Source organism: Papio anubis, chromosome 16 (genome assembly GCF_008728515.1).
Source record: "Papio anubis isolate 15944 chromosome 16, Panubis1.0, whole genome shotgun sequence".
Classification (NCBI taxonomy): Eukaryota; Metazoa; Chordata; class Mammalia; order Primates; family Cercopithecidae; genus Papio; species Papio anubis.
In genome coordinates this window covers 63,045,892-63,069,504 of record NC_044991.1, presented here as the reverse complement: position 1 = coordinate 63,069,504, position 23,613 = coordinate 63,045,892, and the positions used below count along the sequence as shown (strand labels likewise).

Sequence of the window (23,613 nt, the reverse complement as noted above, 5' to 3'; positions counted from 1 at the left end):
AAATTGAGGAGTCCAAAACCAAGAAATTTCTGCAGGGTACTTTCGAGTCCCAATGGTTCTGCTAGAAGCCCCAGGAATCTCCATCAGAGAAATCCATTAGAACCCAAGTTTGGGACCACTTGAGGCCCAGAGTTCAAGACCAGACTGGATAATATGGCAAAACCCCATCTGTACTAAAAATACAAAAATTAGCTGGGTGTGGTGGTGCATGCCTGTAATCCCAGCTACTTGGGAGGCTGAGGCAGGAGAATTGCATGAACCCCGAAGGCAGAGGTTGCAGTGAGCCAAGATCACGCCACTGCACTCCAGGTTGGGCAACACAGTGAGATTCTGTCTCAAAAATAAAAATAAAAATAAAAAAATCAGAGCCTTCAGCATAAAGGGGGTACTTTTTTACAGTTACTATCAACACGCAGCACAAATCCTATAATATTCTGTTTTTCACTTAGGCAGAATGTCAAGTTCACACTGCCTGTAAACTAAAACATAGGTTGCCTGGTATCAGAGTCTCACTCTGAAACGTCTCCCCAACTAAACTCCCCACACTGTCTGAAATTCCACCCTAGAGATAAGGGCTTTCTCAGAAGCCTGAGGTGAAACCAGGATACTATTAAGTTGGTTCTGTTCTTTCAAATTTTTGGTTATCAGATTAGTCAAGTATCCAGTAAAACCCTGATAAACTGGGGCAAGGCTTTGATGGGAGAAAGGTAAGGGGTGATGCCTGGAAGAGGGGTGCCTTCTGGAGAGCTGGGGCAGAATGAGGCAGCCACACTACAGAATCTTCAGCATACACTGCTATGTTCACTCTCACTGATAGCCAGCTACGTGATAAAGGCTGCACATGTCTACTGAGCCCCATCCACATATGATAATACCGAGGCTCTTGCTGGTTAGTGGCACAGTCAGGGCTGGTGGCTAGGCTTTAAATTTTCCATCTAGATCACAGCAAGATGGATGGTCTAGTTCCTTCGGTCTGGTAACTGCTAAACGTATCGGCAATGAGGCATGGGAGATACATTTGGGTAATCGCCATGTTGTCTAGGAGGCTGTGTCCACCTGACATGTGGGCGGGGGTACATTCCTTCCTGGCTGCACAAATCCTGCCCTCACTGAGACGGTACAAAAATGATCAGGCTGTGCCCTCACTGAGAGGGTACAGAAATGATCAGACAGTGGGTGAGTGGTCTGTGCGGCACATTCTTCCACCAAATTGATCAATTTTACAAAGAAACACTTTAAACAAATTAAAACATAAAGATTTAAAAAACCTTTTGGCAACAAGTTAAAGCACAGGGATTTAAAAGACTCTCGTTTCCCTTAAAGCATTTTATAATTGTCCACCCCTACTAGTTTAGTGAGTATACAGCAGGCCTTATTTTTATTTATTTATTTATTTATTTTTGAGACGGAGTCTCACTCTGTCACCGAGGCTGGAGTGCAGTGGCCGGATCTCAGCTCACTGCAAGCTCCGCCTCCCGGGTTCACGCCATTCTCCTGCCTCAGCCTCCTGAGTAGCTGGGACTACAGGCGCCCGCCACCTCGCCCGGCTAGCTTTTGTATTTTTTAGTAGAGACGGGGTTTCACCGTGTTAGCCAGGATGGTCTCGATCTCCTGACCTCGTGATCCACCCGTCTCGGCCTCCCAAAGTGCTGGGATTACAGGCTTGAGCCACTGCGCCCGGCCAAGCAGGCCTTATTTTTTAAAACTGGTAAACAAAAATCTCCAGTTCACCAAGAAATTTCCAAATCTCATTGAAAAGGATCCTTCGGTATTAAGGAGATTAAAATCCCAGGTCAGTATAATGCATGAGATCCAAGAGTGAGACATGAAAGTAGAAAATCAATTACTCAAAAAAAAAAAAAAAAGAAAGAAAGACAAAATAAAAGAAAATCAATCACTCAGGCTTCTTAATTATACAAAAATGGCAATGTCTTGTCTATTGGTTTCGTAGCTCATCAGTAGTTGGCTGAGTTCAGAACTCAGATCTCTGACTACCTGGGTAAATGCTTTCACTGAAATAAAGAGAGACTATATATTCAGAGTTTACTATAGGCCAGACATTTTACAAAGCATTTCCCCTTGGGTCATTTACTGTAACAAAGTTATGAGGTAGGTAGTACTATTATCTCTATTTCACAGATGGGAAAATTGAAGTTTAGCAAGTTCTCTGCCCAAGGTCCTGGAGCAAGCAAGTGGTAGAGCCTGTATTCAAACTCAGGTGAGCTGACACATATTACTCAACATAAACCAAGTCATGCAAGTACAGTTAACCAAGAATCCCAAAGCCAGGTGGTGGATCAGCATCTGGCCAGGAATACCTGCCCCACACCGAGGTACATTATGCTGGGCAAACTCCCTCCTCAGACAATTACCATGAACAGGGAGAGGGAGAGGTACTATGTCCTAGCACAGACAGCACACATCATGATGGTCAGGCAAGCAGGACTTCCCTGGGTCCCTCAGTGGCCTCTTGCCTGTCAAGCCTTAGTCTTTGAAACAATCTGACTCTGGTAGCTTTGTGCTGTCTGGGGTAGGCTGCACCCTACTTCCAGTGTTGTACCCTCATCCTGCCCAGATGTCACTCCATTAAGATATCCAGTGCCTGCTATTTCTACTGGCTCCTGACACCTCAATGATCTCCATTTACTCAACATAATCTCCAGCCTTCAGTGCTGGTTGTTTCCACGTGCTGCAGAGCCCATGGGATACTACAGTGACTCAAGATGACTCAACATAATTCCTCCCCAACAGCACTCAGAATCCAGCTAGAGAGCTCACACAAATGCACCCACCTCAGCCACATATGGCTGGATGAGAAGGATGAAATTATGGAAAGCAAGGAGAAGAAGGAAATCCACTTCCCCATACCAGGCCTTGAAATAGGCTCATGAAAAAGATTAGCTTATAAACTAATTACAAGAACTCAGGTTTACACTCAGAAAGAGAGAGCGAGGTCTGAAGACCTGAAGAGAGTCCGACAGTGACTGAGGGAACAGATGGGATTCACAACCTTTGTGTCCAGCTCCAAAACTTATGCTTTCAGAAGCATCATCCTGTCCTTACACATTATTTAGCAAGAGAGTGATATAATCAGGTTTCTACTTTCAAAGATCAATCTGACGGCAAAATGATGGATAACCACAGTGAGTAAAGAATGATGGGGGGAAACTGATTAAGAAATGACCACAACAACCAGGGCAAGAGGGGAAACCTGGATTAGTGCCATGGGACTGAAAAGAAGATTAATTTGGAGGTAAGTCAGATAAAAGGAAACAGATAAAAGGAAACACCATGCCTGCCTAAGTATGCTTTTTATTGAAGCATAAAACATACACAGAAAAGTACACACAAATAAACATATAAATCAATACTTTTTCATAAATGAAATATGAAAGTCACCGTATAGTCACCATGCAGATCAGGAAACAGAACATTTCCGGAGCCCTAGAAGTCTCCCTCCTGCCCAGTTTCCAGTCCTATCTACCTCCTCCCAAAGGTAACGACTGTTCTGACCTCAAATACCATAAATTAGTTCTGACTCATTTTTGAACTTTATATAAGCAAAACCATATAATCTGTATCAGTTTATGCTAGCTTATTTGGTTGTTGTTTTGAGATGGAGTCTCACTCAGTCGCCCAGGCTGGAGTGCAGTGGCACAATGTCGGTTCACTGCAACCTTTGCCTCCCGGCTTCAAGCGATTCTGCTGCCTCAACCTCCAGAGTAGCTGGGATTACAGGCATGCACCACCAAGCCCCGCTAATTTTTTTGTATTTTTAGTAGAGACAGGGTTTCACCATGTTAGTATGGCTGGTCTCGAACTCCTGACCTCAGGTGATCCCCCGCCTTGGCCTCTCAGAGTACTGGAATTACAGGCATGAGACACTGTGCTTGGCCTCGCATTATATTTCTAATGGATAATACAGCACATTCAAAGTCTTGACAGCATAAATGAAGGCTGACCCCTCGGAGGGTCAGAGTTCACCTTAGTCTGCATGGCTCTGCCCATCCTGAAACCTGATTGTATACTCTACTGGGAACACTGTCAGATGTCCTAGGAGTTCCATACACCATTTAATACCTACATGTTTTAATAGAAAATCTTTAAGCCAAGAAGTAGGTAGCGATATTACAATAGCAAGTAAAAAGCTGGGAAGATTATAGAATTTATTGGAAATCCATTAATTCTTCTGAAACTCCCCTGGAAACATGTAATTTTTCAATTTCTGTAAGCTTTAGAAGACATTTCCTAAAAGGTTCTCTGTAATAAGTTATAAAATGAGATTTTATGGTAACCTCTACTACAACTATTATGGTTTCTATGCAAAATAAACAGTGCTATTATAAATATCTTCAGTTGCACTTAAGATGAAACAGGATTCACATTTGGACCCGGCAGTAGAATCACATATCACCTTTTGGTTATCGTGCTCTTTTGTACTGCTGGCAAGGAAAACACACAGGTTTGGGAGAGTGGCACAATGGCACCCATGCTGCTCTGAGCACGAGTTCTCCTGCTGGCTTCTGAATGAGGTCCCTTTGCTTGACTGTCCCCACTGATACTGGAAGCAGCAAGGCCTTCAGAGGCTAAGCAACTGTGGCCTGCAGGAAGGCCACAGCTCCATGGTGCAGCCCGGAGGATCACTTAGTATGTTCAATCCTGTGGGATTCAACTGGAACAGACAAACCTAATGCCTGCATTGTGTGTCAGAAAACACAAGCACTGTGGCCAAGCAACCGAGCCATCCATGACACAATGAAGAATGAAGATACTTACTTGGGGAACTGGCAGAGACCCGCTTCCTGGTCAGGGTCTCCTGGCTGGGCTTGTCTGAAGCTGAAGGGCCCCTGGTTTGGACATGCCTCTTTCCCGGGCTCTCCTCTGGCTCCAGTGACTTCTCCATTCCATGGAAATACTTCATGTGATAGTGCAACAGTTTCGCTTTGCGGAAAAATTTTAAACAGTCCACAACCTTGCATCTAAACTTATGGTCTAGGTCGACAGCTGGTGCATTAGATGACACAAAATCATCTGTTTTCTTAAAAGTATTTGTTACTGAAAAAAATAAAAACAAAAGCAAAGGTTCCTTGTATTTATCCCAGTTATTACAAAACATGCACTAACACATGACAACTGAAGGTGAAAGACTAGCGTGCATATGTAGCCTGAGACATCAGACTGCCATTACCTCCTCAAATTACTGTTTAGAGAGAATGAAAACAACTTCAGGTCAAATAAGACTTAACTGTGATTCATCTTTAGGAAGAAGAAATCAACATGTTTATTTTCAACAGTCATACAAGTTTTCAGGGTTTCACATACTTTAAGGAAAAAATCCTTAAAAAACAAAATAAAACAAAACAAAACAAAATATCAAGGATCTCAGGCCAGGCAGAGCGGCTCACACTTGTAATCCTAGCACTTTGGGAGGCCAAGGCAGGTGGATCACTCAAGATCAGGAGTTCATGACCAGCCTGACCAACATGGTGAAACCCCATCTTTATTAAAAATACAAAAAAATGGGCTGGGCATGGTGGCTCACACCTGTAATCCCAGCACTTTGGGAGGCCAAGGGAGGTGGATCACCTGAGGTCAGGAGTTCAAGACCAGCCTGGCCAATATGGTGAAACCCCGTCTCTACTAAAAATACAAAAATTAGCCAGGCATGGTGGCAGGTGCCTGTAATCCCAGCCACTTGGGAGGCTGAGGCAGGAGAATTGTTTGAATCTGGGAGGCGGAGGCTGCAGTGAGTCAAGATCATGCCATTGCACTCCAGCCTGGGAGACAAGAGCAAGACTTTGACTCATACAAAAAACAAACGAACAAAAAAATTAGCCAGGCATCGTGGAGCACACCTGTAATTCTAGCTATTCGGGAGGCTGAGGCATGATAATCGCTTGAACCCAAAGGCAGAAGTTGCAGTGAGCTGAGATCATGCCACCCTGGGCAACAGAGCCAGACTCTGTCTCAAATAATAATAATAATAATAATAATAATAATAATAAAATAAAATAAAAATTTTAAATATCAAGGATCTCAAGCTGGTACTTACAAGTTGGACCAGACTTACATTCACTACCATCCTGGTACCCATCCTTGTGGACGGAAATAGGGAATATTCCTCAGTATCTTTCTGTGAAACCTAAGAGATTTTACGCCAGTTTTTGTGCAAGGGAAATGTAACAGTTACAAAGGTTTTAGTACTGAGTCTTTGAGATTTCAACACGTACTTTGTTTTATGACATACTTTGATCAAAAGGATCCAGAATTGGCCAGGTGCAGTGGTTCACACCTGTAATCCCAGCACTTTGGGAGGCCGAGGTGGGTGGATCACCTGAGGTCACGAGTTCGAGACCAGCCTGGACAACATGGTGAAACCCCATCTCTACTAAAAATACAAAAATTAGCTAGGCATGGTGGCACATGCCTGTAATCCCAGCTACTCGGGAGGCTAAGGCAGAAGAATTGCTTGAACCTGGGAGGCGGAGGTTGCAGTGAGCCAAGATCACACCACTGCACTACAGCTTGAGTGACAGAGCAAGACTCTGTTTCAAAAAAAAAAAAAAAAGAAAGGCCGGGCGTGGTGGCTCATGCCTGTAATCCCAGCACTTTGGGAGGCCAAGGCGGGTGGATCACAAGGTCAGGAGATCAAGACCATCCTGGCTAATACGGTGAAACACCATCTCTACTAAAAATACAAAAAAAATTAGCTGGGCATGGTGGTAGGCGCCTGTAGTCCCAGCTACCCGGGAGGCTGAGGCAGGAGAATGGCGTGAACCCGGGAGGCAGAGTTTGCAGTGAGCCGAAATCGTACCACTGCACTCGAGCCTGGGCGACAGAGCAAGACTCTGCCTCAAAAAAAAGGATCCAAAATAGGACAAATAAGTTCTAGTATTCTACAGCACTATAGGGTGACTATAGTTAATAATAATTTATTATATATCTTCAAATAGCTAGAAAAGCAGATTTTGAATGTTCTGAACACAAAGAAATAAATGTTCAAGGTAATGGATTTGCTAATTATCCTGATTTAATCATTATACATTGTATACATGTAAGGAAATATCACTGTACCACATGAATATGTAAAATTATTACATGTCAATTAAAAATAACAATAAATGAGGCCAAGGAAAAAGGATCACTTGAGGCCAGGATCCTCAAGATCAGTGTAGGCAACTCAGCAAGACCCCATCTGTACAAAAAAAATATTTTTTTTTTATTAGCCAGGCATGATGCATGTGCCTATAGTCCCAGCTACCCAGGAGGCTCAGGTGGGAGGATCCCTTGAGCCCAGCAGGTTCAGGCTGCAGTGAGCCATGACTGCACCACTGCACTTCAGCCTAGGCAACAAAGCAAGACCCTGTGTCAAAAATGAATAAAATAACAATAATAATAATAAATGCAAAAGAAGCAACAACAAAAAGGACCCAGAGACTACAAGAAAAACCAGCTAACTAAATGGAGGTAGAAGGCATAAGGAGGACTCATAGGATTCAATGATCAATTTCAAAGCGACAATAAAAGCATGACCCTAAAAAACAAATAAGCAGAAGGCAATAGTCGGTCAGGCACCAATGACAAAAACTAAACCCATCACAAGGACTTTTTTTTTTTTTTTTTTTCCCTTGAGACGGAATCTCGCTCTTGTCTCCCAGGCTGGAGTGCAATGGTGAGATCTCAGCTCACTGCAACCTCCACCTCCCCAGTTCAAGTGATTCTCCAGCCTCAGCCTCCCAAGTAGCTGGGATTACAGTCGCCCACCACCATGTCCATCTTTTTTTGTTTTGTTTTGTTCGTTGCTTTAGTAGAGACTGGTCCAGGCTGGTCTCGAACGCCTGACTTCAAGTGATCCACCCGCCTTGGCCTCCCAGAGTGCTGGAATTACAGGTGAGTCACCACCCGCGGGCCACAAGAACCTCTTGTGTGTTAGAAATGCAGTTTCTTGAGGACTCCCTTTAGAATGTCTTCCCACCAACGAAAACAGTCACCTTAAGTCACTCCTATGCTACAGATTTGGTCACCCAAGAATATATCAAATGGACCTTTTTTTAAAAATTAGGAATTCAATGTGCAATGAATGGACCTTTCTCGAGTTAATCAAATTTTTCTTAAACACAGTCACACAATTTCCACTGGAAGCAGGTAGCCTGTTAAACCTTTGGTAAGTATTATGATTATTTTTTCAAGTGTCATCCCATAATCAGAAGTAATTTTAAAATTCTTAAATTTGATCTAAATTATACTCTACATTTCAAAATTAGGTTTGGTGGTCTGAAGGATGCTATTATAGAGCCAATTTAAACCAACAAAAACCTATACACATACATCCCAAAGCAGAATACCTTAAAATCACTTTCTACCTATAACAAGAGATATAAAAGACGCCAGATCAGTTAGTTGCAGGTAAGAGAAGAAAAAGTTGGCCAGGCACAGTGGCTCACGCCTATAATCCCAGAACGTTGGGAGACCAAGGCAGGCGGATCATATGAGGTCAGGAGTTCCAGACCAGCCTGGCTAACATGGTGAAACCCCATTTCTACTAAAAATACAAAAAATTAGCTGGGCGTGGTGGTGTGTGTCTATAATCCCAGCAACTCGGGAGGCTGAGGCAGGATAATCGCTTGAACCCGGAGGCAAAGGTTGCAGTAGCTGAGATCACGCCATTGCATTCTGGCTTGGGCAACAAGAGCGAAACTCTGTCTCAAAAAAATAAAATAAAAAGGAGAAGTAAAAGTGACACAATGTGAAATAGAATACACACTTCTCAGACAAATAATTGGACAGGAAAAGTATGTCAGTGGAGAAGCTCAAAACACAAACCTTTAATACATCAAATTCTTTCCTAAAACAAAAAATAGTTTGTTTGGAATATCCTTCTCTTGATCTATATTAGGTTAAATCATATAAACTTGCCATTTTGCACGTCACAAAAGACTAAGGCTGGAACCCTGTGCAGCGGCTCACAACTATAATTCCAGCACTTTGGGAGGCTGAGGCAGGCAGATCACTTGCGGTCAGGAGTTCAAGACCAGCCTGGCCGACATGGTAAAACCCCGTCTCTACTAAAATGAGAAAAATTAGCCAGGCATGGTGGCACGTGCCTGTAGTCCCAGCTACTTCGGAGGCTGAGGTGGAAGAATTGCTTGAACCCAGGAGGCAGAGGTTGCAGTGGGTCAAGATCACGCCACTGTACCCCAGCCTGGGCAACAGAGTGAGACTTTGTCTCAAAAAAAGAAAAAAAAAGAAAAGAAAAATTAGCTGGGCATGGTGGTGCACCCCTGTAGACCCAGCTACTCAGGAGATCGAGGCAGGAGACTCACTTGAACCTGGAGGTGGAGACTGCAGTGAGCCGAGATCGTACCATTGCACTCCAGCCTCGGTGACAAGAGTGAGACTCCGTCTCAAAAACAAAAACAAAAACTTTGCACTCGTGTGTACACACAATGGTCATCTACATAAAGCAAACAGCACAGGGGCTAAGTGTGGGTTCTGCAGCTGGACAGCCTATTTCAAACCCAAGTTCTTCCACCTACACCCCTAGACTCAATTTCCCCATGTGCAGGATGGAGACGATAATGGTAACAACTTCGCTGAGTTGTGAGAATTAAATAATACATGCAAAGAGCCTAGAAAGGTGTACGGCACATAATAAGTGTTCAATTAATACTGTCTACTACGACTATTCAATGTCATTTTAAATTTCAGGAATTAACCTAATCATAAGCAGAAGAGGGGAAGTGCCCACCACCCACAGCCTCACTGCATGCTCCTGCCAGAGTCAGTATGGTATAATACAAAAAGCACAACATTAAATCCCAGGTCTACCTTTCATTAGCAGCATAAATTAGCTGTGCAAGCTAGTCTAATTATCCAGATTCTTCAGGGAAGAATACAACCTATTTCAAAGAGTTGGAGAAAAGGTTATGAATAATGTATGTACTTGGCACAAAGTAGGTGATCAACACATGGAAGCCATTATCATTTCAAATATAAAATATATCATAAGCAGGCTTATGTTATTTCTGGAACATAGCTGGAGACAGCTATTATAATTATCAACCAAGTGTGAAACATTTCTTCAACCAGTCTTCATATGCCCTGGCTGGAACACATATCACCCTGTAAGAATTTCATTTTGTCTACGTCCTCCTGAAAAGTGTGAAATTCAAAACCAACTATAAGGTTCCTAGTATGACTATTCACCTATCAGTGGGATTATTATCTCCACCTTTTGGGACATCTTTTACTATGACACCTAAAGATTTTCATTTTTAATACTCACTTTATATAATGCAGGATAGTACCAGGCTTGTTCCACCAAAATACTGAACATTGTTTTATCTTTTTAAAACGTAAGTAACAGTACATGTTGGTGGGGCACGGTGGCTCATGCCTGTAATCCCAGCATTTTGGGAGGCCAAGGCAGGCAGATCACCTGAGGTCAGAAGCTCAAGACCAGCCTGGCCAACATAGTGAAACCCCATCTCTACTAAAAATACAAAAAATTAGCCGGGCGTGGTGGCAGGTGCCTGTAATCCCAGCTACTTGGGGGGCTGAGGCAGGAGAATCGTTTGAACCTGCTAGGCGGAGGTTGCAATGAGCTGCAATGACACCATTGCACCGCAGCCTGGGCAACAAGAGCCAAACTCTGTCAGAAAACAAAAGGAAAAAAGAAAAAGACATGACTGGCCAGGAATGGTGGCTCACGCCTGTAATCCCCGCACTTTGGGAGACCAAGGTGGGTAAATCAATTGAGGTCAAGAGTTCAAGACAAACCTGGCCAATATGGCAAAACCCCATCTCTACTAAAAATACAAAAATTAGCTAGGTGTGGTGGTGCATGCCTGTAATCCCAGCTACCTGGGAGGCTGAGGCAGGAGAATTGCTTGAACCCAGGAGGCGGAGGTTGCAGTGAGGTGAGATCACACCATTGATCTCCAGCTTGGGTGACAAGAGCAAAACTCCATCTCAAAAAAAAAAAAAAAAAAAAAAGACATGGCCAAACTATGTTGAAAGATAGATATGACTGGACCAATAATCTGCCAATCCAGTAAACCCTTCAAAGGAAGCAAGTTCAGTTTACAGGATAAAAACTCCTCCCCCAGCAAAAGCAAAATCCTTGATTCCTCACAGCTAAGCAAAAGTTAGTACAGCTGAAACTCCAAAGGAGCGCAAGCTTGGCACTCGGGTGGACCAGCTGCATCTGACAGGCAGTATTAGGATCAGAGAGGCTCAGGTGAGCAGGGATGCTCCTCAGGAGGGAAGACACTGCCAGGTGGCACCATCACAAAGACCCTGGCCAAACCAAAGGCTCTTTTCAATTTGGCAACACTAAGACAAAGTAGTTGCTGCTTTTTCTCTGATGGAATAAACATCAAAAGAAGATTTGAGCATTACAAATCTTTAACCATGGAAGCTCAGGAAGTAAGATTCCCCAGTGAAATCAGTGAAGTATAACTCACTGTGATACAAGCAAGCTCTTCTGATTATAAGCCAGTTGATAATCTACCCTGCACTGCTGGAAAAAACAATCAACACAAGCATCAGAGTGAGAAAAGCTGCAAATAGGGTATGAATCAGTTATGTATTATAGCCTGTGACAAAATCTGATAAATTACACAATTTGCTATAATTTCAGAACCACAAATCAAAAAGTAGATTCTTCCAGAAATAGAGCTCTAAAGAAAAAAAGTAGATAAAAATATTATATATGAATAAAATGTTTATGCTAACTTTTTAATGATGAGAAAATGTTTAGGATATGTTAAAATATAATACAACAAAAAAGGCCAGATGTGGTGGCTCATGCCTGTAATCCCAACGCTTCGGGAGGCTGAGGCAGGTGGATCACCTGAGGTCAGGAGTTCGAGACCAGCCTGACCAACATGGTAAAACCCCATCTCTACTAAAAATACAAAATTGGCCGGGCCTGGTGGCTCACGCCTATAATCCCAGCACTTTGGGAGGCTGAGGTGGGCGGATCATTTGAGATTGGGAATTCGAGACCAGCCTGGCCAACATGGTGAAACCCCGTCTCTACTAAAAATATTAAAAAAAAAAAAATCAGCTGGGCATGGTGGTGCATGCCTGTAGTCCCAGCTACCTGGGAGGCCGAGGCAGGAGAATCGCTTGAACTCGGTAGGCGGAGGTTGCAGTGAGCTGAGATTGCACCATTGCACTCCAGCCTGGGCAACAAAGTGACAAACTCTGTCTCAAACAGTAAATAAATAAATAATATTTAAAAATAGAACAATAAAAAAGACACATAAACACCAAGACTTAAGCAATCATCCCTTTCTCATGAAGGTTTTGCAAAGTGGACTATTTTACTTTTGAACCCAAATTTTTAGAGATATGAAAAATTATATTTTCCAGACTTCACAACCTTATCCTAAGTTTTGCACACTACAGCCAAAAGGAGCCCTCTGTATGCACAATAAAGGCTGCCAGTTCAGCCAGTCTAGACCATGTGGTTCCCTCTATTTGGCATGTTGTTCCCACTTGCAAACCAAGTCTTGCTCATCCTTCAAATACCACCTCCTTGCACAATGCCTTCACCCCGGTCTCTCCGCAGAAAAGATTCTGTCCTGCCTTGAAGATTTCCTGTAAGTACTTTATGGATCCTGTAGTCCTTCCCTTTCTATTTGTATAACAGTTGGTTTTGTTCATTCCTTTTTCTAAAATATTGAAATATCCAATGTGCTGCTTTTTTTTTTTTTTTTTTTTTTTTTGGACACGGAGTCTCTCTCTGTCGCCCAGGCTGGAGTGCAGTGGCATGATCTCAGCTCACTGCAACCTCTGCCTCCTGGGTTCAAGCGATTCTTCTGTCTCAGCCTCCCGAGTAGCTGGGATTACAGGTGTCCGCCATCACACCCGGCTAATTTTTGTATTTTTAGTACAGACCAGGTTTCGTCATTTAGGACAGGCTGGTCTCAAATTCCTGACTGCAGGTGATCCACCCACCTTGGCCTCCCAAAGTGCTGGGATTACAAGCATGAGCCACTGTGCCCGGCCTACAATATGTTGCATTCTTTACTTCTCTTACTTATGTTAGTGTACTGTCACATCAAACATGGGAGCTAGCCTCTCCAAGACTGTTTCCTCATTGTTAAATGGGAATAAGAATACTTATTTCACAAGTCTCCTATATGTTTCCATGAGGCAGTTAAAGACAAAACCCAGTTTTGTTTTGCTGTTGTTTGTTTGTTTTGTTTTTGAGACAGAGTCTCACTCTGTCAACCAGGCTGAAGTGCAGTGGAGCAATCTTGGGTCACTGCAACCTCCACCTCCAGGGTTCAAGCAATACTCCAACCTCAGCCTCCCGAGTAGCTACGATTAGAGGCATGTGCCACCATGCCCAGCTAATTATTTTTTATTTTTATTTATTTATTTTTTTTTGAGATGGAGTCTTGCTCTGTCGCCCAGGCTGGAGTGCAGTGGCCGGATCTCAGCTCACTGCTAGCTCCACCTCCCGGGTTCACACCATGCTCCTGCCTCAGCCTCCCGAGTAGCTGGGACTAGAGGCGCCCGCCACCTCGCCCGGCTAGTTTCTTGTATTTTTTAATAGAGACAGGGTTTCACCGTGTTAGGCAGGATGGTCTCAATCTCCTGACCTTGTGATCCACCCGACTCGGCCTCCCAAAGTGCTGGGATTACAGGCTTGAGCCACTGCGCCCAGCCTATTTTGTATTTTTAGTAGAGACAGGGTTTCACCCTTTTGGCCAGGCTGGTCTTGAACTCCTGACCTCAGGTGATCCGCCACTTCAGCTTCCCAAAGTGTTGGGATTACAAGGCGTGAGCCACCGTGCCTGGCCACAAAAGCCAGTATTAACAGCAAGAGGTTACTTGAATATTACTTGTCATTATTGTTGTCACTGACCTCACAGTTCTTTGCTCAAAACAATCATAAGTTATGCATAATCCTAGCTAAGGGGCCATGTGTCACTGGTATAATCTGCAAAATTCTAACATCTAATTGCCCTACTTTATTAATCAAACAATGAAGGATTAGTGGTAATTAACAAAATCACAATAGGAACATTGAAATTATGCATTCCGCAAAAATATTCTACATTTTAAAATAGACCAGGCATAATGGCTCGCACCTGTAATTCCAGCACTTTGGGAGGCCAAGGTGGGTGGATAACTTGAGCCCAGGAGTTCAAGACCAGCCTGAGCAACATAGTGAGACCCTCATCTCTACAAAAAAATACAAAAAGTAGCTGGGTGTGGTGGCACGTACCCATAGTCTCGGCTACTCAGGAGACTGAGGCAGGAGGATAGACTGAACCCAGAAGGTCAATGCTGCAGTAAGCCATGATCCCACCACTGCACTCCAGCTTGGGCAACAGCATGAGACAGAACCTGTCTCAAAAAATAAATAAATAGTGCTGGGGGGGGTGGTTCATGCCTGTAATCCCAGCACTTTGGGAGGCCAAGGTGGGTGGATCACTTGAGGTCAGGAGTTCAAGACCAGCCTGGACAACATGAGGAAACCCTGTCTCTACCAAAAAATACAAAAATTAGCCAGGCATGGTGGTGCATGCTTGTAGTCCCAGCTACTCGGGAGGCTGAGGTGGGAGAATCACTTGAACCTGGGGATGGAGGTTGCAGTGAGCCGAGATTGCACCACTGAGACTACAGCCTAAGCAACAGAGTGAGACCCTGTCTCAAAAATAATTTTAAAATAATAATAAATTTTAAAAATTAAGAAACAGAATATGTGTGGTATAACTATATGAATAAAACTCAAAATATGGCCAAGCACAGTGGCTCATGCGTGTAATTTCAGCAGTCTGGGAGGCTGAGGCGGGCAGATCACTTGAGGTCAGGAGTTGAAGACCAGCCTGGCCAACATGGTGAAACTCTGTCTCTACTAAAAATCCAAAAATTTATCCGGGCGTGGTGGTGCGTGTCTGTTGTCCCAGCTACTCAGGAGGCTGAGGCACAAAAATTGCTTGAACCCAGGAGGTGGAGGTTGCCGTGAGCTGAGATGGTGCCACAGCACTCCAGCCTGGGTGACAGAATGAGATTCTCTCAAAATAAAAAATAAAACTCAAAATATTATCAGCAAAATAGAAAATTATGAATAGGGCCGGGCATGGTGGCTCACGCCTATAATCTCAGCACTTCGGAAGGACGAGATGGGCAGATCACGAGGTCAGGAGTTTGAGACTAGCCTGGCTAACAAGGCGAAACCCCGTCTCTACTAAAAATACAAAAGTTAGCTGGGCATAGTGGTGTGCACCTATAATCCCAGCTACTCAGGAGGCTGAGGCAGGAGAATCGCTCGAGCCCAGAGGCAGAGGTTGTAGTGAGCCGAGATTGTGCCAGGGCACTCCAGCCCAGGTGACACAGCGAGACTCCATTTCAAAAAAACAAACAGAAAAAAGAAACTAAGAGAGCCACTGGTTGTCAAATGGGCCTGCTGGGGCAGAGTCTACACACACAGGTGTGTATTCCCCTATGGGAGGATAGTTCATTTAGAATATACATGGCAGGAGTTGGTGACGCCAGCTAAGTGACATCATCCACTCTTAGCGTATTAATATGGTTCTTGTTAACATGGGAGCAGTTACTCAAAGACAGAGGGCAGAAGACATGTAAATTATTATTAAAAAAAAAAAAAAAAAAAGAGCAATGAGGGTCTCCCTATGTTGCCCAGGGCTTATCTCCAACTCCTTGGCTCAAGTAGTGATCCTCCTGCCTCAGCCTCCCAGAGTGCTGGGATTACAGGCATAAGTCACCATGCCCAGAAGAAAATATTGTAAATTAAATCCTCAAAGGTTCTGGTTCAAAAGTGAGGGAGAACTCAATTACTCTTGGGGTAAGGTCATCTACTGAAACCAATTTATTCCTCTTTTAAAAGCAGTATGAAAATCACTATTTCCAAGTAGTTACTGGCATCATCATTTACATGCTCTGTCCTCTCCCTCCTGTTTAACAAATTATTGTTTGGAGGAATCAAGAAAAAGCACAGAGCTCTCTCCTGGGCATCCAGGCTCAAAATCTCAAGAGTCACCCTTTGCTCTTGTTGCTCCTAAATTACTACTATACTTTGGTATGTGCAGAGAAAAATGGTCCACAAATTTTGCTTTTAATAATGGTAACCCTAGGCCAGGCGTGGTGGCTCATGCTTGTAATCCCAACACTTTGGGAGGTCAAGGTAGGTGGATCACCTGAGGTCGGGAGTTGGAGACCAGCCTGACCAACATGGAGAAACCCCATCTCTACTAAAAAATACAAAATTAGCCAGGCGTGGTGGTGCAAGCCTGTAATCCCAGCTACTCAGGAGATAGAGGCAGGAGATTTGCTTGAACCCGGGAGGCGGAGGTTGTAAGTCGAGATCGTGCCATTGCACTCTAGCCTGGGCAACAAGAGCGAAACTCTGTCTCAAAAAAAAAAAAAAAGGTAACCCTAAGCAGTGTTTTCGTTATCTATTTTCGAGGGAGGGTATGGAGTTAAACCCTAAAATGTTTCTTAATGATCCCTGCCTTCTGGTATTCATGCCCCGATATAATCTCTTCTTCTTGAGTGTGGGCCGAACCTATAACTTCTTTTTTTTTTTAATTTTAATTCAGTCTCCATAGAGATGTCAAAAATTGCCATTGCCAACCTATGCTGCAAGTTGTCACTGCAGTGTATTAGGAAAAGTTTTCAATTATTTTAATAATCACACCTCGGATAAACCTCATTAGCTAGGATACTGCCACTGGGCAAAGCTGTAACCTGTCTCTAACAGAATATGGCAAAGGAGGCAGTATGTCACTTTTATGATTGTATTAGGTAAGACTACAGTGTCTGTCTTACTAGGAAACACTCTTCCTCGGTGTCTTAGTGAAACAAGCTGCTACGTTGTGAGCTACTCTACATGAGGCAAGGAACTGAGTGCACCAGCAAAAACCAAGGCCCTCAGTCTGACAGTCTACGAGGATTGAATGCCACCAACCATCAGGTAAGCCTGGAACCCTCCCCAGTAGAGTGCTCAGATAAGAATACAGCCCGAGCCAACCCTTGGATTATAAGTTTGCAGAGGACCTGGCTAAGCTATGCTTGAACTCCTCACCCACAGAAACTGTTAGAAAACAAATGTGTTGTTTCAGCTACTATATTTGTGGTAATACTGTCACACAGCAACAGATAATATAGAGTGGGATCTATATATACTTGAATAGTTATATACTTTTCCTTTTATAGTAAGCATACACTATGTTTATACTAAAAAAAGTTTGTAAATTGTTTTGTGAAACTTGGCTTAGAAATAAATATCCTATTTAATATTTTGTATGCCCATTGCCAGTATCAGATGACCTCACAACTGGATGACTATGATTAGATTACGATGATGGTGATATTCAATCTGGCAGGCAATGCTCAGTCTGGCACTCAAGGCCCAAGTCACCCCAAGCAGCATCTTGCTTCCAAACGTACCTCCCACTCATCCACAAGGAGGCCTCAGCTCCTACTCCAACAACTGCTTCATGCTCTCGCAGTTCACACCCCTGTTTGGCCTGTGCCCTCTTCCTGCCATTCCTCCCTGGCTCAGCCAAGTTTTCACTTCCATCCAGACCCAGCTCACTCCACAAACAGGAAGACATCTAGATGGCCCTGGCTCTCAGGGACCACACGCCATCAACTCCTGCCACAAATGACTATCTGCTGTACCTCATCATCAGCACTTAACATCTGCTCCTGGATCCTGTTATTTGTCACTTCTCCAGCCAGGGGAAAAGAGTCATTCCTCATTGTCATGTGTTCCCTCAGGACCAAGGCCCAACACAGTTGGTATTCTTGTCAGCAATGACATCATGTGGCCCAGGAGTTTGATACCTTTTTGATATATAGTTAACATAACATAATGAATAAAATATTGTTCATGTCTGTGAAGGAATAACTTTTTCAACTTGAAGCATCAAAAAGCAATCAAAGGATTAGCTGAGGCCAGGCACAGTGGCTCACACCTGTAATCCCAACACTTTGGGAGGGTGAGGCGGGTGGATCACTTGAGGTCAACAGTTCGAGACCGGCCTGGATCAGTGTCTACTAACGCTACCAAAAAAAAAAAAAAAAAGCTGGGTGTGGTAGTGGGCACCCGTAATCCCAGCTACTCGGGAGGCTGAGGCAGGAGAATCTCTTGAACCCAGGAGGCAGAAGTTGCAGTGAGCAGAGATCTCATCACTGCACTCCAGCCTGGACAACAGAGTGAGACTCTGTCTCAAAAAAAAAAAAAAAAAAAAGTATTTACTGATATGATCTCAAGATTATAATTTTTTTGGCATTAAAATAATGATAGAAACAGAGTACAACCCATAGAACGACATAAGAATCCATGAGCCCATGCGGATAAACAAATAAGGAAAGGAAGGAAAGAAGGGAGATACAGCCCCCTAAGACAGAATATAAACTAATACCTGTTGAAGGAATGATGAAAGTTGGATATCGCCATTTGACAGCCATCACAGTAAAAACGGTTTCAGGAAAAAAATACCAGTAGATGCTAAAATAATGGGTGAAAGTTTGATGAAGAAATAAGATATTTACATAGTCTCAAAGTTTCTCTCACAAGAAATATATTCATTATATAGGGGTAATAACAGCCTTACAGTAGAAAAAGCTGGTAGATACTACCTTAGGTAAGTGACAAAAGTTAATGTCACCAATAAATGGGACAAAGAGGTTTTCATGTGCTTCCTGATAGAATGCACCTGAAAAGGACACATCACTTATGTGGTATTTCTGTGAAAAGTGAATAACCCAAATCAAATTATGAGGATACATCAGAAAAACCCAAATTGAGGGACATCATATTCTTCAGAAATGTAATGTGAAGGTCATTAAAAAAAAAAAAAAAAAAAAGCTTATTCCCCTGTCCCTCACTCCAGTAAAAAAAAAAAGTAGAAGACAGAAGGTCTGTTTCAGATTAAAGGAGACAAAAGAAATATGACAGCTGAATTCAACATGTGTTCCTGGATTGGATCTTGACCAGAAATAAAAAAAAATTCACCCCATTTTTGCCACAAAGAACATTATTAGAACAAATGGCAAAGTTTTTAAACGTCTTGATTTTGATTATATTGTGTGAACGAAAGAGAACGTCCTTGTTTTCAGGAACTATACACTGAAATATTCAGAGTTAAAGGTCGGCAATTTATTTTCAAACAATTCAAAAAACTACATTAAAAAATCTGGGAGCGGACTGGGCACAGTAGCTCACGCCTGTAATCCCAGCACTTTGGGAGGCCAAGGTGGGTAGATCACTTGAGGTCAGGAGTTCAAGACCAGCTTGACCAACATGGTGAAACTCCATCTCTACTAAAAATACAAAAAAAATTAGCCAGGCATGGTGGCGTGTGCCTGTAATTCCAGCTACTCGGGAGGCGGAGACAGGAGAATTGCTTGAACCCAGGAGGCGGAGGTTGCAATGAGCCAAGATCTCGCCACTGTACTCTAGCTTGGGCAACTGAGTAAGACTCCATCTCAAAAAATAAAATAAAATAAAATCTGGGAGAGAATAATAAAGCTAACTTGGTAAATCGCTAGCAATTGGGGAATCTATATTTTCCAACATAGGGAAAGGTATAAGGGAAATCTTTTTGCTATTTTTGCAACTTTTTTATAAATCTAAAATTATTTTTTGTCATTTTTTTAACCCACACTACATAGGTGTATAAATCTAAATTATTTCAAAATAAAAACTTCCTAAAATAAATATTCAGGAAAAAATATGCATCTATATACATAGGAAGAATACTTTGAAGCCATAAATACCTAAGTGGAAGGAAAGGAACCACACCCACATATAGTCCTGGTGAACATTTCAAGGCTAGCCCCTGGAATGCAGATGTATGCACTCAGCCCCCACAAAAATCACTGAGCACTCATTCCACAAGGTGGCAGAGCTGCCCCAAATGCCAGAATTAGGTTGGAACAGTTAGCTCTGGACTAGATGTGTTGCCCTCCCAGCTCCTCCTCCTCCTGCTGCCCACGAGCCTCCTTCACACCAATTTATCAGATTGTGACTCCATCTCAGTTTAAAAACGCAAGACTGTGGCACCAGCTCAGGACAGCAATCACTAAAGAGTGACTAACGCAGCATCCCAGCTTCCAGGGGCCTGGCTGGATGCTTCTGAAGATGGTCATGGTCCCGCCCTATTTCCTGCTTACTTACGTAATACATTCCTGGTGAATGAGTTCTCAACAACCTCCCGTTCCCCCAGCAATCTTTCTGGATCATTCTGTACTCACACCACTAAACCTATGTTCCAAAAGAAACACCAGAAACACCATTCAGTTTCCAGATCAAGACATTTTCCACAACTCAAAGAATTCAAAAGGCACCATCCAGTCCTGGAGTACTGACATCACTTGTACCACACACTACCCTCCAAACCTAGCCACCCTACTAAGTCTCTTACTCTGAGTGTACACACTGCTTTAATGAGTGCCCCGAGAGCAGAAGTTTGCATCACATACTGTGCAATGCCCCTAAAGGCAGGGACTCTGTTCATTTCACTTGATTTATATAGCACCCAGCATCTTATCAGATGGAATTAGGCACTCAGCAGGAAAACAACAGTTACAGACTCTGGGCCAAGATACACTGGCTCACACCTGTAATTTCAGCACTTTGGGAAGTCGAGGCAAGTGGATTGCTTGAGCTCAGGAGTTCGAGACCAGCCTGGGCAAAATGGCAAAACCCTGTCTCTACCAAAAATACAAAAATTAGCCAGGAGTGATGGAAAGTGCCTGTGGTCAGAATGATTCAGGAGGCTGAACAGTGGGAGGATCACTGAAGTTCTGGAAGTCAAGACTGCAGTGAGCCGTGACAGTGCCACTGCATTCCAGCCTGGATGACAGAGTGAGATCCTGTCTCAAACAAAAATTTAATTTAATTTTACCAACCTCTACAATACCGACCATTAGGAAGTGTGCCAATCTAGCTAAGTCACTCCTTCATGCCAAATATTAGGCTCTTTGTCTGTAAAACAGGGAGAATTAATAGGGAAAAGTTAGAAAGAACTTAAATATATTTCAGCAGGGGCTAGGTAAATAAATTATGGAACATCCATACAATGAAATAAATTATACGTAATTGTTTTTGTTTTCGTTTTTCCAGGGACAGGGTCTCACTCTGTTGTCAAGGCTGGAGTGCAGTGGTAGGATCATAACTTACTGCAACACTGAATGCCTGGGCTTAGAGCGATCCTCCCGCATCAGCCTCCCGAGTAGCTGGGACTACAGCCGTGTGCCACAATGCCTAGCTAATTATATTCTTTTCATTTTTTTCTTTTCTTTTTTTTTTTGAGACAGAGTGTCGTTCTGTCACCCAGGCTGGAGTGCAATAACGTGATCTCGGCTCACTGCAACCTCCGCCTCCCACGCTCAAGCAATTCTCCTCTCTCAGCCTCCAGAGTAGCTGGGACTACAGGCACACACCACCGCACCTGGCTAAATTTTGTATTTTTAGTAGAAACAGGGTTTCGCCATGTTGTCCAGGCTGGTCTCTAACTCCTGACCTCAGGTGATCTGCCTGCCTTGGCCTCCCAAAGTGCTGGGATTACAGACTTGAGCCACTGTGCCCGGCCTAATTATATGTAATTGTGAAAGGAGACAGGGCTGGGCATAGTGACTCACGCCTCCAATCCCACCACTTTGGGAGGCCAAGGTGGGGGCCCAGAGTTCAAGACCAGCATGGGCAATATATCAAGACCCCATCTCCACAAAAAATTTAAAAATTAGCCAAGCTTGGTGCCACATGTCTATAGTCCTAGCTACTCAGGAGGCTGAGGCGGAAAGATGGCTTAAGCCCAGGAGGTCGAGGCTGCAGTGAGCTATGATCATGCCACTACACTCCAGCCTGGGTGACAGAGCAAAACCCTTCTCAAACAAATAAATGAATGAATACATAAATAAATATTACCCATCACATTACTGATATGTTTCCCCATGGACCTACTTGCTCTGGCTGGGAATAAAAAGTATTCAATAAAAGTGTGCTTGAACAAGGCCCAGAGGTAGGAGTATATCTGCTATACCTGCAGGATAGCAAGGAGGCCATGTGGCTGCAGCAGAATCAACAGGAAGGTGAGGCAACAGGTGGCCAGAAGAAGCTGGGCCCTGCAGGCCAGTGTATGGTCCTGAGGCCCTCATGACCAAATACTAACAGTAGTGGGCCATGGGACTATGGGAGACAAGAATGTTAGTTGAATTATCCTTGTATATTTCTGGAGTTCTTTTCAAATTTATGAATATTTTTTTCAATTGCCCAGAAAAAGCATACAGAATAAAGACAAGATGACTGCCATAAATGGGGTGAAAGGCACAGACTGATAAAGTCTGAAGAAAGTCCTGATTTTGAAAATTATATTGTGGTAATGTAGAAGAATGTCCTTGTCTTTAGGAAATATGGATTTTTTTTTCTTTTTCTTATTTTCTTTTTTTTGATAGAGTCTTGCTCTGTCACCCAGGCTGCAGTGCAGTGGTGCTATCTTGGCTCACTGCAACCTCCGCCTCCTGGGTTCAAGCAATTCTCCCACCTCAGCCTCCCGAGTAGCTGGGATTACAGGTGCACGCCACCACACCAGGCTAATTAAATAGGGGATTTTCTAAAAAGTACTTAGGGAGGCCAGGTGCAGTGGTGGCTCACACCTATAATCCCAGCACTTTGCAAAGCTGAGGTGGGTGGATCACCTGACGTCAGGAGTTCAAGACCAGCCTGGCCAACATGGAAACCCAGTCTCTACTAAAAATACAAAAATTAGTCAGGCATGGTAGCGTGCGCCTGTAACCCAAACTACTTGGGAAGCTGGGGCAGGAGAATCTCTTGAACCCCGGAGGCAGAGGTTGCAGTGAGTAGAAATCGCACTACTATACTCCAGCCTGGGTGACAAAAGCGAGAAACTCTGTCTCAAAAAAAAAAAAAGTATTTAGGGATAAAGGTCTGGAACTTATTTTTAAACAATTCAGAAAAAGTACTTTCTAAAAAAAAAAATTAAAATTTTTTATTTTCTTTGAGACAGAGTCTCACTCTGTCATCTAGGCTGGAGTACAGTGGCACGATCTTGGCTCACTGCAATCTCCACCTCCCAAGTTCAAGAGATTCTCTTGCCTCAGCCTCTCAAGTAGCTAGGACTACAAGCATGTGCCATCATGCCCGACTAATTTTTTTATTTTTGTAGAGACAGGGTTTCACTATGTTGGCCAGGCTGGTCTCGAACTCCTGACCTCAAGTGATCTCCCCGCCTCAGGCTCCCAAAGTGCTGGAATTACAGGTGTGAGCCACTGCATCCCATCTAGAAAAAGTACTTTAAAAAATAGAATAATAAGCTGGGCACGGTGGCTCACGCCTGTAATCCCAGCACTTCCGGAGGCCGAGGCGGGTAGATCATGATGTCAGGAGATCGAGACCATCCTGGCTAATATGGTGAAACCCCATCTCTACTAAAAATACAAAAAAAATTAGCCAGGCGTGTTGGTGGGCACCTGTAGTCCCAGCTACTCGGGAGGCTGAGGCAGCAGAATGGCATGAACCCAGGAGGCGGAGCTTGCAGTGAACCAAGATTGCGCCACTGCACTCCAGCCTGGGTGACTGAGCAAGACTCCATCTCAGAG

At 43.5% G+C, this 23,613-nt stretch overlaps 1 protein-coding gene and 1 non-coding gene across 4 annotated transcripts in view; both read right to left on the bottom strand.

Annotated features, from left to right (window-relative positions):
• PHF20 (PHD finger protein 20) overlaps positions 1 to 23,613 on the bottom strand; it is a 191,270-nt gene that overhangs the window by 53,442 nt on the left and 114,215 nt on the right. For all 3 annotated transcript variants that reach the window (XM_031656713.1, XM_031656714.1, XM_031656715.1), the window contains one exon: positions 4,777 to 5,055. In XM_031656713.1, coding sequence (XP_031512573.1) covers positions 4,777 to 5,055 — 279 coding nt within the window. The remainder of the gene's footprint in view (positions 1 to 4,776; positions 5,056 to 23,613) is intronic.
• On the bottom strand, positions 16,584 to 16,726 carry LOC116270931. The gene has a single exon (XR_004179226.1). It is a non-coding gene; the product is annotated as a U4 spliceosomal RNA (small nuclear RNA).